The sequence below is a fragment of the Watersipora subatra genome, unplaced genomic scaffold, assembly GCF_963576615.1.
Source record: "Watersipora subatra unplaced genomic scaffold, tzWatSuba1.1 SCAFFOLD_35, whole genome shotgun sequence".
In the NCBI taxonomy this organism is placed as follows: Eukaryota; Metazoa; Bryozoa; class Gymnolaemata; order Cheilostomatida; family Watersiporidae; genus Watersipora; species Watersipora subatra.
The window spans coordinates 72,399-89,376 of NW_027045221.1; the positions used below are offsets into that span (position 1 = coordinate 72,399).

The following is a 16,978-nucleotide window of genomic DNA, read 5'->3' on the forward strand; positions in this document are numbered from 1 at the left end:
TAAAATAATTAGCATAGAACTTTGCCAGGTTAATCGATTGACTGTACATTAATACTGACCTAATTTGAAACTTCTTCAAGAAACAATAACTCAAGTTGAGCTTCTCTAACAACACCAACTTTTCCATATCGACAAGCGAATCAGAGTCCAGTTTATTCCTGCTGATATCCAGTTCTTTCAGATTGGTCAGTGAATCAAAGCTGCAACAAACAGACATAGAGAACCATAATATATGTAAAAGTAGTCAAACAGGTCACAGTAATACATGTAACTATATGACATTCAACTCTCTTAGATTGGTAAGTGAATCAAATCTGTAACAAACAGTCAAATTCTCATACTAAAGGTCAGCAGATGTTAGCTGTCTCATCAGCTTATATTCAGTTCAGATCTTTTTAAAATAATGTAATTCAAGTTTCAGATAAAATACAAAATATAACCTTTTACATGCGTATTTGTATCATAAACAACATAATTATGTGCTGAGAGCAAGTAAAGCATAAAACAGTTGCATGATTTCATCAGCTAAAATAAGTACTTTATAAATGTTACTCAATAAGCTATGAAGTCAGTTGATTCATGAAAAAGCAAGTAAAAATTGGTTTTGAAAGCTGATATAACAATGTTTCATTACCTTAAAAATGCATTAAAAACTTGTATTGTAAATTATTATGGGAATTTAATTCAGTGATATACAATGAATGTTTTGATTAGTTGTAATAATAACGCTTCTTACTTGAAAGAAAGTTTATTATATGAAACGTACTTCATGTTTCGTGCTAAATGTTAAGAATGTCTGCATCTGTTTTTAGTTAACTTCACTTGAGCTAATTAATCATTAACATTAATATATAATACTTGTGATCTGAGACATCACAGAGAGGGTTTACTGAAAAATAAAAAAATTGTTTCTAACAAATAAAAACTTATGTCGCAGCCTCCCGACCTATTTTTAAAAATTGAAATTTATAGATTGAAGAGCTGGCCAAATATCTGTAAAAATGCATTTCACAGTCACAATGTGTTTATTAATACAGCTGCAATAAAGTTGTTTCTTACCTCTCATCAACTAAGCATTACTGTTTATAATATAATCAAGTATGACTTCACTCCAAACTCAAGAAATATCTTAACTCGAAAACAGTGACAGTCAATCATTCATAGAAACTTTGTCATATTTCTTTTGAAATTTAATTTGTAAATTAGCTCCTGTGAATTAATTACTCATTTAGTTTTCCACTTGGGGATTAAAGAACCAAAACTATCAGCGCTAAAACTTACCACTATTTATAATAAACATCTATTATGATACCAGAGAATCATAAATTATATTTAAAGGCAGCAATATAATAACTTGTATTTGTACTATTATATTTAGGGTTATAGGAAAATAGCGCACAAGTAGTTAACTTTAGTTTACTACTAAGTGCATTTTATGTTCAATAAAATTTGGCAAAAATATTTTGCATGGAACTTTGCTAGGTTGTTTGATTGAGGGTATATAGTTACTGACCTAAATGGAAGTTTATTCAAGTGACAAGAACTCAGGTCGAGCTTCTCTAATAACACCAGTTTTCCCATACCAACAAGTGAATCAGAATCCAGATCATTCGAGCTAATATCCAGCTCTTTCAGATTGGTCAGTGAATCAAAACTGTAACAAACAGGCAAATGGAACCATAATATCTCTAACAGTAGTTAATCAGGTCAGAGTAATACATGTAACTATCTGACATTCAACTCTTTTAGATTGGTGAGTGAACCCCTGACAAATAGTCGTAAATAATAAAAATTTTGCCGGTATTATTCTATAAGAAGAAAGTTTTCTGTTTGTTTATAATTTTAGGCAACATCAACTTGTCAGTGTGTGAAGTGTAGAAGAAGAAATTTCATTGCATCTGATGTTCAACTATGATATATAGGTCAGTGAATCAAATCTGTAACACAATATGACATACTTACCAAATATGGTTATACCTACCATTTACATTTTAGTCATGAAAAACAAAAGCAAATCTGCTGATTATAACACTTTTCAGAAATCTCTAAAAGAGTCAGTAAGTCATACGTATCTTGGTTACAATATGAATTATCATGTTGTTTTCATGTGATTCTCACATTAATGGTCAGCAGTTATGAGCCAACTCATCAGTTTATATTCATTTTAGATTGCTCTGATTGCCTTGTAATTAAAGTGTCAGATAAATAACAACATAAAAACTTCAGATACATATTTTTATCATAAGTAAAAATATTTATGAGCTAAGCTTAACTTAGGTATAACACAGTTACCTGATTTCATTAACTAGAAGAAGTACTTTATTAACTCTACCCAACAAGCTATGAAATCAGTTCATTCATAAAAAAACAAGTAAAAACTGTGAATGAAAGCTGATATAACGAAGTTATATTACCTTAATAATTCAGTGAAGTTATTAACTATTGTAAATTATTATGGAGATCTAATCCAATGATATATTGTGAATGCTTTCATTAGTTGTAGCAATATCCCTACTTACTTAAAAGATAGTTTATTATGTGAAACATGCTTTTGCGTTTTGTGCTAAATGGTAGGCATGGCTGTATATGTTTTCAGTTAGTTCCACAAGTTCTTTATTATTATTAATACATTACGCTCATGATTTGACACATCAAAGATCAGGTTTTAATGTAAAATAAACAATTTGTTATAAAAAAATAAAATCTCATGACGCAGCCTCAAAACCTATTTTTTTAAATTAAATTTTATTGATCAAAGAGCTTCCCAATCATCTGTTTAAAAAAGCATTTCACAGTCACAAGCTATTTATTAATGAAGCTGTAACATAGTGTGACTTATTTATCAATTAAGGTTATACCTACCATTTAAACTTCTGGTCACAAAAATAAAAGGGAATCTGCTGATTAAAATACCATTTAAAAATTTCAAAGCGTTCAGTTAGTCATGCTTATCTTGGTTAAAACATAAAATATGATGTTGTTGTTATATTATTCTCACACTGAATGTCAGCAGTTGTGAGCTCTCTCATCAGTTTATATTCATTTTAGATCTTTCAAAAATAATGCCATTTAAGTATCACAGAAAATACAATATATAAACTTCCGAATATTTATTTTTATATTTATAACTAACTATGAGCGTAAGTAGAGCATAACGAAATTACCTGATTTCATCATTTAGATAAAGTCTTTATTAATGTTACTTGTCAAGCTATGAAATTGGTTGATTCATGAAAGAACAAGTAGAAACTGTTAATGAAAACTGATACAACACAGTTTTGTTACATTAATAATGCATTAAAAGTTAGTAAATATTGTAAATTCTTATGGAAATCCAATTCAGTGCTAAATTGTGAATATTTGCATCAGTTGTAACAGTGATACTACTTTCTTGACTTGCGACATGAAAAGTTTATTATGTAAAAATTCCTTTATGTTTTGTACTAAATGGTAGGATTGTCTGCATCTGTTTCAGTTAGTTTCATTCGAGCCAATTAAATCTTTATTAGTATTAATATATTATGCTTGTGATTTGAAAAATCAAAGAGCTGCTTTCACTAAGAAAATATACAATTTTTGTTTCAAACATATAAAAATCTTATGGCACAGCCTCCAAACATATTTTTAAATATGAAGTTTTATAGATCAAAGAGCAGGCAAACCATCTGATTAAAAATGCATTCCACAGTCATGAGCTATTTATTAATACAGCTGCCATACAAAAGTTTTCATAAATCCCATCACCTAAGCTTTACTGTTTATCACATGAAATTATTCAAGTATGACTTGATTCAAAACTTAAAAAATATCCTCACTTAAGAAAATGTCCCAGCCAATCATTCATTTGACCTTCGTCAGACTTTTTTTGGGAATTGTGTACCCCTACTGACAACTGATAATACCATGTAGCAGTAAATCAGAGTTTATATGGGACAGGTCAAAGATCTAAAGCTTGGTTATGCTCACTTGTTAAAGTTTAAGGATTTTATTAATGACTTTAATGTCCAAAATTTAATGGTGCCCAAATTTAGAAATTTAAAAAAAATAATATTTCATTCAAAATTAGTTGCATGCATCATTAATCCTAAGCAAAGAAAAAAGATTTGAGTATTTATATAAATTTTTGACCAATAGAAAGCTGAAGAGCATTAATTAATAAGGGAGTCTTTATTTAGCTATGAATGAAAGCTTCAAACTTGATGTTTAATAATTGTTGAGCTGTACCAGGCGGTTGAAGGCAACTAAAAGCAGCTCTAAGTATCCACAATATTGCTACACAACAAGACCAGCATAATTTAAATCAAAAAATATTTACCAAGATGACATACTAAGTCAGTGCTGTGCAACTGGTGGCCCTGGAGTTGCATGTGGTCCCAGAAACTTTTTATGCTGCCCCCAAACACCTTCTTAATCTTTTGTAATATTTAAAATATGCACTGCTGAATCAATGAAGATCACTGTCACAAGATGTCAACACAGTACATGTACCATACATGTCCATATCAAGACTAATAATGTATGCAAGCAATAACAGTATGAACAATTAAAACTGTTTAATCATTACAGGTACATGAAGTTGGGCGTTTGGAATTAGGAAATTGGGAAAGCCCAAAAACTCCAAAGGTTTTAATGGTAATTAAAGATGGATGATTAGTTTATCAGATAGATTATCTTTTATTCAAAACTGTTATAGTGTAACAAAATAAAATTTTGATTATGGAGACATGTGCAACGGTTCGTGGGTCTTAGTACTTACATATTTTCTACAGACTCTGTAATGTAAACTGAAATACAATCTCTCATTCCGTTGGTACACCGTCTAAATAAGGACAAGACGAATTGAAATAAAAACTGAAAATTTATTTGAAACAACTTTAATTGAAAAAATCAAAAGCACGCATTATGCGCAGGTGTTTTTTTGTGCCTGAATGGACATGGTGCATGGTGAAATTCCAGGAAAACACTTGTCCATAATTACCCCTAAATTACAGCTCAGAAACTAAGTAAAACCAGTTTCAATAACTTAATAATAAGCCTTTTGTTATGAAAAATGGTACAATGTTTGATAAAGTTATGGTTCAGTTCAGTTCATGGAATAGAAGAGTCACAGAAATGTAATTTCCGGGAAATAAAATTATTGGAAATTTCAGCCATGCAAAGGAAAGTTGCTGAGGTAATTGATTGCTAAAAGTCAATACTAATGTAAACTTATCCACCACTTGCCGTTATATTATGTTATTACACTTAATTTACCATTACGTTATTGTACAGCACGTGGCTGGCCGAAGCCACCCCGGGACTTTGTGGGACAGCTCGGATGAGCACTAGGGAAACCGCCACAGGAGACTTGGCACGCATGCAGGCCGCTGGACGTGGACCAGTAGCCTCCATGTACCTCTCTACGCAGCAGGCAACAGAATTCACGCTCAAGCATATGGAATTGGACAGATTCGAGCTGCAGCAGCTACACCGCATTGGCCCATTCTTCCGGCTGCAGAATGGGGTACTGGAGGCACGTACTGCTCCACACAGCCAGCCAAGGTGGTGCTCGGTCTGCCTCCCACCTCACTCGGTCCGAGAAACTGCCGTTTGGCAGACTCTCACCCTGGCCCACTCTGGGATAAGAAAAACTGTCAGCCGGCTCCGACTGACCTGGTATTGGCCTGGTATGACGACCATGATGAGAAGAAAGGTTAGGTGCTGTGAGGTCTGCAAGGGGACTAAGCACAGTAGCAACACAGGAGAGCAGGTAGCCGACAGAGGTTGTACGCAGGTCGCCCCTGGCAAAAGGTGGCAGTAGACCTGGTTAGACCGATGCCGGAGACACCAAGAGGGAACCAGTGGATCCTGGTGCTTTACAGACTATTTCACTCGGTGGCAAGACACACTGGCCCTCCCGGATGCCACGGTTCCTGTAGTTGCCAATGTGCTGGACGAGCAAGTATTTTGCTACATGGGCTTGCTGAAGCAAATACATACAGATTAAGGGACACGGTTCAAGAGCCAACTGATGGAAGAACTGTGCCTGATATGGCGAGTGGAAAAACGCGCACCACACCGTACTACCCTCAGGCTAACGGCATTGCGGAAACAAGCAACCGGCAACTTGGAGACTCACTACAAGCGCTTCTGCTAACACGAGGACAGGAGGAGTGTGACAGACTGCTGCCCCTGCTGATGCGGGCCAATAAGGGTACGCCACACTCTGTTACGAGCAAAACAGCAAACCTGCTGATGTTCGGCCAAGAGTTATGCCTCCCTGACCTATTGGAAATCTGCCCGCTTCCGCTCGAAGAGTGGTCTTCCTACCAGTATGTACAGGAGACGCAGAAGAGGTTAGAAGCAGCTCACAAGATATTGAGGGAGGCCCAACGACAGTGAGACAGGAGGACAAAGAAGAGCCACCACTATACGCGCCAGGAGAGTGGGTGTGGCTTCTGAACAAGCGCCGGCAAAAAGGAGAAGACCTTAAATGACTGGCCAAATACGTGGACCCTTTTAAAATCATAAAGGCCTGGGCATTGATTGGGAGACAGGGCCAGTCCTCTATCCAAAATGAGGGCTGGCTTAAACCTTACTATGCCTGCAAGGAAAAGCTAGGCCAAGCACCAGCTACACTCGAGCCGCGACGTGATCAAAACAGAAAAGGGGCCTGCGCAAAAAGACAAGAGAGGGACTGCCAGCTCAAACTGGAGCTGGCCAGAAGGCAAGCAGAGGAAATCTCACAGCAAAAAACAATAGGCGGTGAAAAAAAAGCCAGTCAGAGTTGGCCCGGAAGCAGGCAGAGCAGCTACTGTTCTTGGAGGACACGGTCTCCCTGTGGGAGGAAGAGGCTCGACAGCACTGGCTCTGGGCCCAGATATTCTCATCCTCCGGTGTCGGTAGGATGGCCTCCGTGGCCAGTCCTAAGGAGGAGAGTGTGAAGGAAGAGCATCGCAAGTAGAGCCGGTGCCAGCGTGACAGTCAATTGACAGGCCCGGCCAGGCCTCCCCCTCTTGCCCGAAGGCTAGGCCGGCAATAAGGATAGGATAGATGCGGGTCATGTAGCCAGAAAATGCTAGGGCGGGAATCAAAACCGCAAGAGGGCGGAGCCAACAAAGAGCAAAGAAGATAAAAGAAAGGACAATTGGAAAGGCAGGCAGAGCAGCGCAGCTCTCTGCATACGATAGACACTATATTCTCATACTGTTTATTATTTAAGTATGCATGCTGGACCTTGTTGTATTAATACAAATATGTTTATCATGTAAATATACATTGTGTGCTCAGATAACAACTCGGTCTTCGTGATTTACTCGACTTATGGGTAACTGTGAAAGTGGCACGATAAAATCCGCCACGCTATTACATATCTTACAATGTTCTTGCAGAATATTCTCATTGCTCATTATATTATGTTGAGCTTAGTAGTAATGGTTAGCTATGGTGACTGTAGCGTATTTAGTTTTTTTAGTGTTTTATGATCTCCAATAATATGTATCATCATTATATGTAAAGTACTAGGTGCAGAGTGTATTGTTGTGAGTTCTTACCTTCAATACAATTATGGTGTTAATATCTACACATCTATTGAACGATGTTATTTTTACCTATAGCGGTTTAAGAATTAAGTACCACAATAAGTATGTAGGCTACCTGGTATCATACGTTATTGCGCCTAATAATATATGCCATTTTCAGTAGGCCTTCAAGAAAAACACCACACAAATTTAAAAGATAAATATTATTAAAAATCATAGATTATTGTATTTGGGTAATGGTTGGAAAACAAAAAAATGCAAAGAAACAGTCTGTGGTGTCGTATGTACTCTCGCAGCAAACACGAGCGAAGCATGTGTTAGGGAGCTTGATGATAAATGCCTCTGTACACACAACTCCCGAAAATTATTTATCTATGGCCGTACCCAAACCCTTGTACCAAAATCTCATCAAAAAATATAACCATTTTTGTGTGGAGTCGTTTAAGTATAATAACGATACAAAACACATATAAACCTGTTTAAATATGTTACCAAGTCTTTGAAAAGTGTAGACAATATCTTAAAACTTACTCATCTGATTGGACTATACATAACAAAACAGATAAATTTGGCCTAAAATCGCCATTAAAACCTGACAAGTCTTTTTTAAACAAATTTAAGACCCGCCAACAAAACGCCGACAAAGCCGTGCGACAGATAGTAGAGTCATGCGCGCTTCACGAAAAAAACATGCACATTTCAGCAGTTTATGGCATTGTCCAACTGCTGAAGGTTTCTGTAAGTAACTTAAAAGTACTGAAAAGTAATCGTTTCTTTTTTGCCAATTTTAAAAATAACTCTGACGTTTTGAACACTTATAACGAGTACTTTGATATTCCAACTGATGTCCAAAGCAGTGAAAGTAAAGGAAATGACGATGATATTTTTTAACGATTTTTATAAGATTATTACAATATTTAATTATAAGAATAGTTATTCGATTTTATAAGATTATTATAAAAATTAATTATAAGAATAATCATTCGAATTTATAAGATCGAAGTATATAGTGACAGATGATGTGCAATATGTTACTGTTATTATTTTTCTAAGGATATTGTTGATGATACTAGAGCTGTGCTCAATATTGTGGTAGGCCTACTGCTAAGCCGTTTTTAATATCTGCAAAATTAAGTAAAAGGCCTACATTTTCTTTTAGATATACAGCTATTTCTATGACAACCAAAAAAAATCTGTTTAGATTTTTAACTTCAGCATAATTCTTTAGATATAAATACAAAAATCTAAATAAATATCACAATTTATTGATAATGGTTGCTATGACATTTTGAAATGTAAACAAAATTGTGCATTGATTTTCATTTCTCAAACTTTAATGCCAGTTTTCTCAGAACTATGTTTTTGCAGTAATGGTAAACATGCATTCAGTTTATTGAGCATAGAATTTGCTGTAATTAAACTGAAATATTTTTTTTTGCAAAATAACTGAGAATGTTCTACTTCTCATAGTGTAGATTACTCTAAATCTTACACAACCGACTTAACCATGGTTTCTGTGATCATGACCAATTTTTTCACTTCGCTCCAGTTTGCAAAAAACTTCCAGACGCATGTGAATGGTAATGCTTGCTTTCTGTTACAGATCACTGTCAAAACCATTCTACATTCAATACAACCAACTTTCAAACTGTTTATATTACACCAGCTTGCCATTTCACTTCTAATATTGCATTTCTCCTATTGCAGGGGAAAAATAAAAACATATATTATTTTCCTTTCATTGTTGCTGTTTGTTGTACATATTAACACCCAGTACATTACAGCTACCATTGCAGCTACCATTGCAGTTTTCTTATTTCACTGCAGTGCCATTTGATTGTTAATATTGAATTTCTCAACCAGCAGTACCCTTTATTTTTCCCATTATCAATTTAGTCATGGGCTGTATGACAGAGGAATTTCTTGTATTACAATATTACTGGGAAAAAAAACCTGTGAAATATGAAAGGATGCAAAACGCCAAAGCAGTTTAATATATTCCTGTCAATCTGGAGCCATAAAATGTCACATTATGCTGGGCTATCGTACCTGTTCTTGAGCATCTTATGACCATAATGTGGTCATTTTGCCGCATACTATTGCATCTAGGTAAGATATCACAAAAGTGTAAATATATCATGAGGCAATTTGCGTATCTTAAAGTTTTGATGTTTTAGATATATAGAATGTTATATAATAATATACTATAAATTTTGAGCGATGATAAAACTTCCAAAAAAGTTCAACAAATTGTATGCAAGTTTTTCATAAGAAAAAATCTCGCCGATAAGCAAGCAAACATCCATCAGCAAAAAACCCTAACAAGTCGACCAACGGAGGTTATATAGAAACTGACCTATATGGAAGTTCTGGCAAGCTACAAGAGTGCAAGTCCAGCTTTTCTAATGACTTCAGCTTTTCCATACCCACAAGTGAACTAGAATTCAATTTATTTCTGCTGATTTCCAGTTCTTTCAGCTTGGTCAGTGAATCAAAGCTGTAGCAAACAGTCATAGGTAACCATAAAATTGCTATAGTTATTCAATCAGGGCAGGGTAAATCCTGTAAAAATATTTTATTTTACTTCTCCTAACACATTGTTGTAAAGGAAATGGCAATAAAAAAATTAAGATAGGTTAGTCAGTCATGCAGGAGTTTGGTACAATTTATTAGCAGCTACTCCTTAGAATATTGATGTAAATATGCAATGTATACATTTGGGTGAGATTTTTATCATTAGAATCATCAAATTTTGTAATGCACTTTTCTATTGGTTACTTTCAATTATGGGTTCATAAAGCTCAGAGAAGTCAAGTAGTAGTGTCGTTAATTTAAGGATGGGACTTTATTTACATGTATTTACCTTCGTCTTAAAGTAGCGAGTTAGTAAAGGTGGCGTTCAGAAGAAGGCGACGTTCGGATAAAGGTGGCGTTCAAATAGAGGTTTTACAGTGATTAAAATTCAGGGTAAAATAATCTCCATCAACCGGCTAGTAACTTTTCATTGCAGAAAAGAATAAATGACTTTTTTTCCGTAGCAGTTCTAGACACTTGGAAAATATTTTTATTTTCTTTTATATTAACTCTTCCGCTACCGCAAGTTGATGTATCGGCTCGGGTTACCTTCTATTTGTCGCCGGAAGCTGATACATCGCTTTTTAGACAGTGCGTTAGTTTATCTATGATTACTCAGCTTTCGCTTCAGACAGACCAATAAGATTTGGTCTCCATAAAAACAAACTTTTTGCTAACGATATGGACTGATCATTAGGCCTCTCACTAGCGGCTCACTGATTATCAAACAGAAAGGTCACCACAGAAAAATGACAGGCAAAAAAGAATACCGTGATCGTTTACAGCTGTAGAAGCTTCTAACATTCTTAGCCATTGAGTCTCTAGTAACTATATATCAAGTGATTCTGACTCTTCTAGTGCATGTATTTCATGTGAAAATAGTAATGGTAACCAAATATTAAGGCGACAGTCAAAATACGACTATTGAAATTGCTGGCAAAATAATGGTGGTGAAGTTTGTAAAAACTTACCATTTTTAAATGAATTTACTTTAAGATCTTTTTTAGTTTCCTAATCAAGTTTCTGTTTTTTTCAAAACCGGTTCACTAAACTAAACTGATATCTTCGTTCTTTCTCAAGCTATCACAAAATTAGTGACGTTATGTCAACATTTGTGTGAATAAAAAAAATACGTTCTAAGCTAAGCTAAAAATAAATTTGGTAGCAAAAGAGTTAACGTGAAGTTTTAGAGTAATAGATTTGGTTATTTCATGATATTAGTAAATTATTATCTATTTTATGTTTGGCAAATGCTGAAAAAGCTTATAAAAAGAAGTTAATGGGATCATCCCTCCTATATAATCTCCAAACTTTCACAATAAAATGGCTTTTGAGAATCAGCCAGTTTATATTTGCATAATCAAAAAATCTTTCGTGATACCCCTATTATTCGTTCATTTAATCTTACAATGTGAAACCTAATAGTTTGTCGACCCCTTGATGATCCTTTTTTTCCCCTTAAAATATCAACAAAAATTTCTCCTAAAATTCAAATTTGGCAGTCGGTGTGCTGAATACCTCCGAATGGCAAAGAAGTAAATATTTCTAATCAGCTAAATCCCTCCCACAATGCATGAAAGAGATACAATGCCTGCTCTACCTTTTAGTTCAGCATTCTTTGCATTTCTTAAATGCTTGATATTGCGTGATTAGTACAAAAATTAGTGAAAAGTCACCAAAAGTGTATTTTACATTTATCGTTTATTATAATATTTACTATGGACTTTAGTTTATGATAAGAAAATGATTAACAATGTAACAAATCGATGCACCGTGAATTTCAACCCTTCAACTAACTCTTTTGAGTTTTTGGAACATAACCTTCGATGCGGTTGCACACAATTTTTAATAATAAATGGTAAAAAGTCAAAAACGCTTTAAGAAAAGCATTGTAAACGCTTTAACAAAAATTTGCATGATATTCTATGCTGGTATGGACAATCTTCAAATAACAGTCAAAAGTGGTAGTATTTTGAAATAAAACTGTGAAGAAGAGTTTGAAGTAATGAAAACTAATATCCATATTTTTAAAAGTGAGAATTGAAAACATAATTTGAAAGAAAAAAAAACTTTAATCAATGTTAGCTGTGAAACAAATAATTTGATAAAACTTTCTGCAATAATTTGCATAAGCCAATTGACTGCTTAATGTTTCATTTTCACAGACTGACCTGATTCTTGGGAATTTACATCTTTGTAGTCTGAGCCTCTCTAATGATGTAAGTTTCTCTAAAGCTTTAAAATCACTGCTATCCAATCTGGTATCCTCGATTTTTAATTCTTTAAGATTGGTAAATGACGCAAATCTGTAACAGGCATTTGTGTTTCGATTGTAGTTTATTTCAAAAATAAGATTACAAAAAAATTTCTAAATAGTGAAAATCTTAAAAAATAGCCTCAAATGTTGCATAAGTTATTGTTGCAAAATTTTCTGCGCATGTGGAGTATTACAACCAACATATTCTCTCTTCATTATTTTTCTATGTTCGCCACGTTCCTAAATGATGTGGAAAGTTGCTAACAAGATCCAAAAGCTGTGATAAAGGCGATGATGCTGTGTAATCTAATAGCAACAACCATACATCACAAACATTACTTGCCTGAGCTATGACACTAATCTACAGTTGACCAATTACGACTCTGATTTATTAAGATGTGATGATCCTTAAAAAAGAGAGAATGTGACGCAAAGATGAGCTCAGTGCAAACAGAAAAGAATAGCTCAGTTCATTAGATATGCAGATAAATGATGATCTCTAATTTCAACACGGCAATCATCTGTGCTAATTCAGTCCAGGGTAATGGAATCATCTACTGCCATGCTGATATGCATGCAGACATTTGAGTTTTCAGAACAAGTAAATAAAACAAAATTATAATAAGCAGTTTTTATTAAAAAAAACTTTTCAAAAATTTCTCACACACAAGGGTATAACAAATATTGTAACAGAAGAAAATTTTATACCGTTTTACTTGCTTTTCATGATTCAGCCTGGAAATAAAGGTTGCTTTGCAACAAAATTCATGTTACATTTATTACTTATCAAAAGGTTTCTCTTGTCTTACTTTGCTGTGTTGTAGGTGCAAAATAGGTAGAAATGGGATTACAAGCTGTTGAAATCTCAAAAACAATCAGATAATCGCAGCAATCAAAAAAACACTGTGGCTGAGAATCCCTTTATTTCTATGGCGTACTCAACTCGACATGGTTATTGTTTTGATACATGATGTTATCATGTGAAGTGAAAGGTCAATAAAAGGCTCAATATAAAACATATCGTAGCAATAGTTTATGACAAACACTTCGGTTCTACCAGAAAGCCATTATCAAATATAGATGCTCGCTACTGTACAGTTTCGTTTCAGCTTGGTCTAATCATCTAGTCGTAATCTGATCATGTGACCCATACTTCCTGCCAAATGGAGCAAATCATTTCTGCAGCATTTTTTGATTATCACAGAGGACCAGCAGGCTCCTCATTATTACCAGAGGGTGAAATGCACCCTTTCAAGCTAAGGTTAAAAAATTAAACTTGTTTTTAGGCTAGGTTTTGAGATATCAGTGCTCAAAGTAACAACATTACAATGACGATGAAATATATGTGTATGGACAATAGACTCGATTTTATTGAATGTGTGAACTATATTTGTGAAAATATTTCGCCGAATGAGGTTGCATGAAAGTGTAAACAGAAGCACGTCGTGTTCAACTACGTCCCATTTGAGCCGTTTTGGAGAGATCACAACCTACGGCGTTTTTGTTTTGGCTGCGATTCACGGTTCGTTATTTGAGCTTTTAAAAGCTTGTAATCACATTTCCACATACTTTTCACCAACAACACAGCAGAGTAAGACACGATGAACCTTTTGATACCAAATAACTGTAATATGACTTTTGTAGCAGGTCTACCTTTAACAATAAATCAGCTTAACATGAAAACCACCTTCTTCCAAGTAGTCTTAACATTTTAGTGGGTAATGACACTCTCAAGAAACATCTTACACCCCGGAGAACAACTATTTGAACACCGTCTTTTTTTTAATGCTGCCTAAAGTTGACTGGCACTATAGGAAAAAGTGTTGAAAATTAGAGTGTCACCCTTTACTTAAGCACCACCTTTTTTGACCGGCGCTTTGACTTTCTTTGATAATTACAAACCCACAATAGGATGGGATCGGTAAAAGTGTATACAAAATAGTTTGGATAATGACTCAGTTACATCAATAACACCTGATTATTTTGTGGTTGGCTGCTGTTTGTATCAAAGTCTGTTTTTTAGCTCAAAAGCTTATGACGTTTTCTTTAATGCTTTGAAACCAATTTCATAAAAATATGTGATAACTGCCTCAGACTAAAAATAGTTCCTTGTTTAATGTGGTCTTGATATTTTGATGTATGAAAAAAGCTGTTTAAAATGACAATGGAAACTGTACCACTAATTTAACTGTAACTTGTGCTGAAAGTTAATTATTATTTTTTCGCAAATGTGCTCTAAAAGCGGTGCGTAAAAGTTTCGCTCTGCTAAAAAATTGGTTGAACCCTAATATCAACTAATTTAGCAATACAAATGAACAGTTGAGGTCAGCAGACACTTTGAAAAGTAATAGGCAGCCAGAATATACAATGATTTCATATGAAATCAACGGTCAGAACACAATCTGTCAAGCAAATGATGCAAATACTTTTGTTTCGAGCGTTAATTGAAAGTGCTAGTTGAACCTGAACAGACAGTTTTGGCTGCAAACTGCTGCAAATATATTAATGAGTGCAATAAACTTTAATGCCGCATTTTTACATATAGTTATAAAATAAAAACATGTTTTCAAGTTGAGAAATAAATAGATAATTGAAAGCTCCCACAAATTGCAATGCAGGCCATAACATCAACATAAGATAATTGCCTGGAAAAATATCAGCTGAAGGATTTTTTCTCAGCTTCAGAGATCTACAACAATTTTGAGCTAATTTATAGTAGATTTATTGCACCCAGGAGAGTTATTGCCGCTCCTCTCGAAGTTGAGTGTAAAATATAGTCGGCATTTTCTCTGCCCAGAAAAGGGATAAATTTGGCTTACTAATTCTTTGACAAGCTACTTGAAAAGTGCAATGCCACCCTTGAGTTGAACGTCTCCTCTGATAAAACGTTACTAAGAGAAAAGGATTGAGAATAGAGTGCCATTGCGTTAAAAAAATATTTTACTGTTATTTGTTACCTTTCCTTGTTATATCTTAACTCTGCTGCACTTGATATGCTAAGCTTTTCTTCAGAAGTCAGCTCCGTCCCTTCACCTATACAACAATAATTATTTATGCCAAACCTATGCAATGCAACTATATATACAGTGATGTTGTGCACTAAGTATTGTTTTATTGTAAATATGATGTTAAGTCATAAGAGGGTAACAAAACATGATTGCCTATAGCCATAAACTACATTAAAAACTCATAAAGATCACCAAGCTAAAAGAGCGATCAAACTAAACAAAATTATTACACAAACGTCACAGAAACAGTAAAGCTGTCGTTGATCGCGGTTCAGTTTAGAAATGTAATTTGTTTTGCTCTGCATAAATTTTTAACAGTGTTTATTCATTTTACAACAAACTATATTTTTATAAATAGGTAACACAAATGCTAGTGTTTGACAGGAAACTGGGAGCACTTTGTTTTATATAGTAAGTCAACAGTCGTTTAATAAATCATTTCATTGACGTTCTTATTTTCTTGTCAAGTTTTCTTAATGACTGATTCAACTTATTTATTGTTAACTAAGTATTAAGTTATAAGTTAATAATCATTATATCAGTCAGCTGCTAGTTAGTAGGAGAAGTTGACACAGATGTGTAACACTTCACACGGCTAAGGCACCATTGTGACATAAGTAGTACTTAACCAGCAACAGAACCCGATGTACATAAATGTGTTGAACAAGGAATCTGTTTAAAACTGCAGAATCTGCCCCTGAGTGTATTAAAAGACACGCAAAGCACATTGTGATGTTCAAAGCAATCCTTGACACACCTGACAGTATTTACCACATAACGCAGTAATTAACATTTAGAGCAACATTTGACATGTGGAATGCTACGAAAAATTGGAAAGAACTTTTCTCAAACCAGAATAGAGAGATGATGTTGGATGAAGCTGGATATCAGAGAAGATGTCACCAAAGTCTCTCTCTATCTCATTCAGTGCTTCACTCAGAATAATAGCAATGTAAATGCTTGATCCATACTCTGGTATTTCTACTGTATATTTGCCTACCAACATAGCGATTGGTATCCAACGACCGTCTTTGTATTGAATGTGTATAACCTTTCCAGAGTCACCTTCTTCAAACCTTTAAATAGAAGTGAAAATTGATATACTGATTAGTGCAGAGTAGTAAAAAGTGATCTAGGGCCTCATGTGTGCATTAAACAAAGGTTTCCTCTCGAAAAACCCGTTTTCTTGAAGCTGTTATGATTTGTTGGCAACTTATATTTTTAACTACAGAAGGTCGTTAATACCTTTTCTTGTATTTAACCAACCAAAAATATCGACCTATATATTCCAAAAATACATATGAAAATGTTACCAAACTGTTTTCAACAATTCCAGATTTATCTGTGTGTATTTTCATATGAAAAATTACATCTAGCAGGTCCGGATCAATGAGCTAACATTTAAAGAAAATATCAAGGGCAAGCGAGTGTCCTAAATACTAACAGAATAAATACACAAACATGGCTACTGCGATTACCATGCTAATAACTGAATATTTTCAAAGACAAAAAAAAGTTATTTGATAGTAATTTTATGTTTATCTAAAAAATATCAGGTATGGATGTCGAAGATCAAAGGTTTTTGTTGAAGATCATTGCATTAGATATGAAACATTATT

The 16,978-nt window shown here is 34.4% G+C and overlaps 1 protein-coding gene across 1 annotated transcript in view; it reads right to left on the reverse strand.

Annotated features, from left to right (window-relative positions):
* Nucleotides 1-6,407: 6,407 nt before the first annotated feature.
* Nucleotides 6,408-16,978, reverse strand: part of LOC137410003 (uncharacterized) — a 372,155-nt gene continuing 361,584 nt past the window's right edge. The window contains exons 4-10 of the mRNA XM_068095633.1: nt 16,212-16,435; nt 15,309-15,384; nt 12,266-12,400; nt 9,877-10,017; nt 9,570-9,625; nt 6,795-6,905; nt 6,408-6,583 (exon numbers count right to left, since the gene is read on the reverse strand). Of these exons, the coding sequence (XP_067951734.1) occupies nt 6,408-6,583; nt 6,795-6,905; nt 9,570-9,625; nt 9,877-10,017; nt 12,266-12,400; nt 15,309-15,384; nt 16,212-16,435 (919 nt within the window). The remainder of the gene's footprint in view (nt 6,584-6,794; nt 6,906-9,569; nt 9,626-9,876; nt 10,018-12,265; nt 12,401-15,308; nt 15,385-16,211; nt 16,436-16,978) is intronic.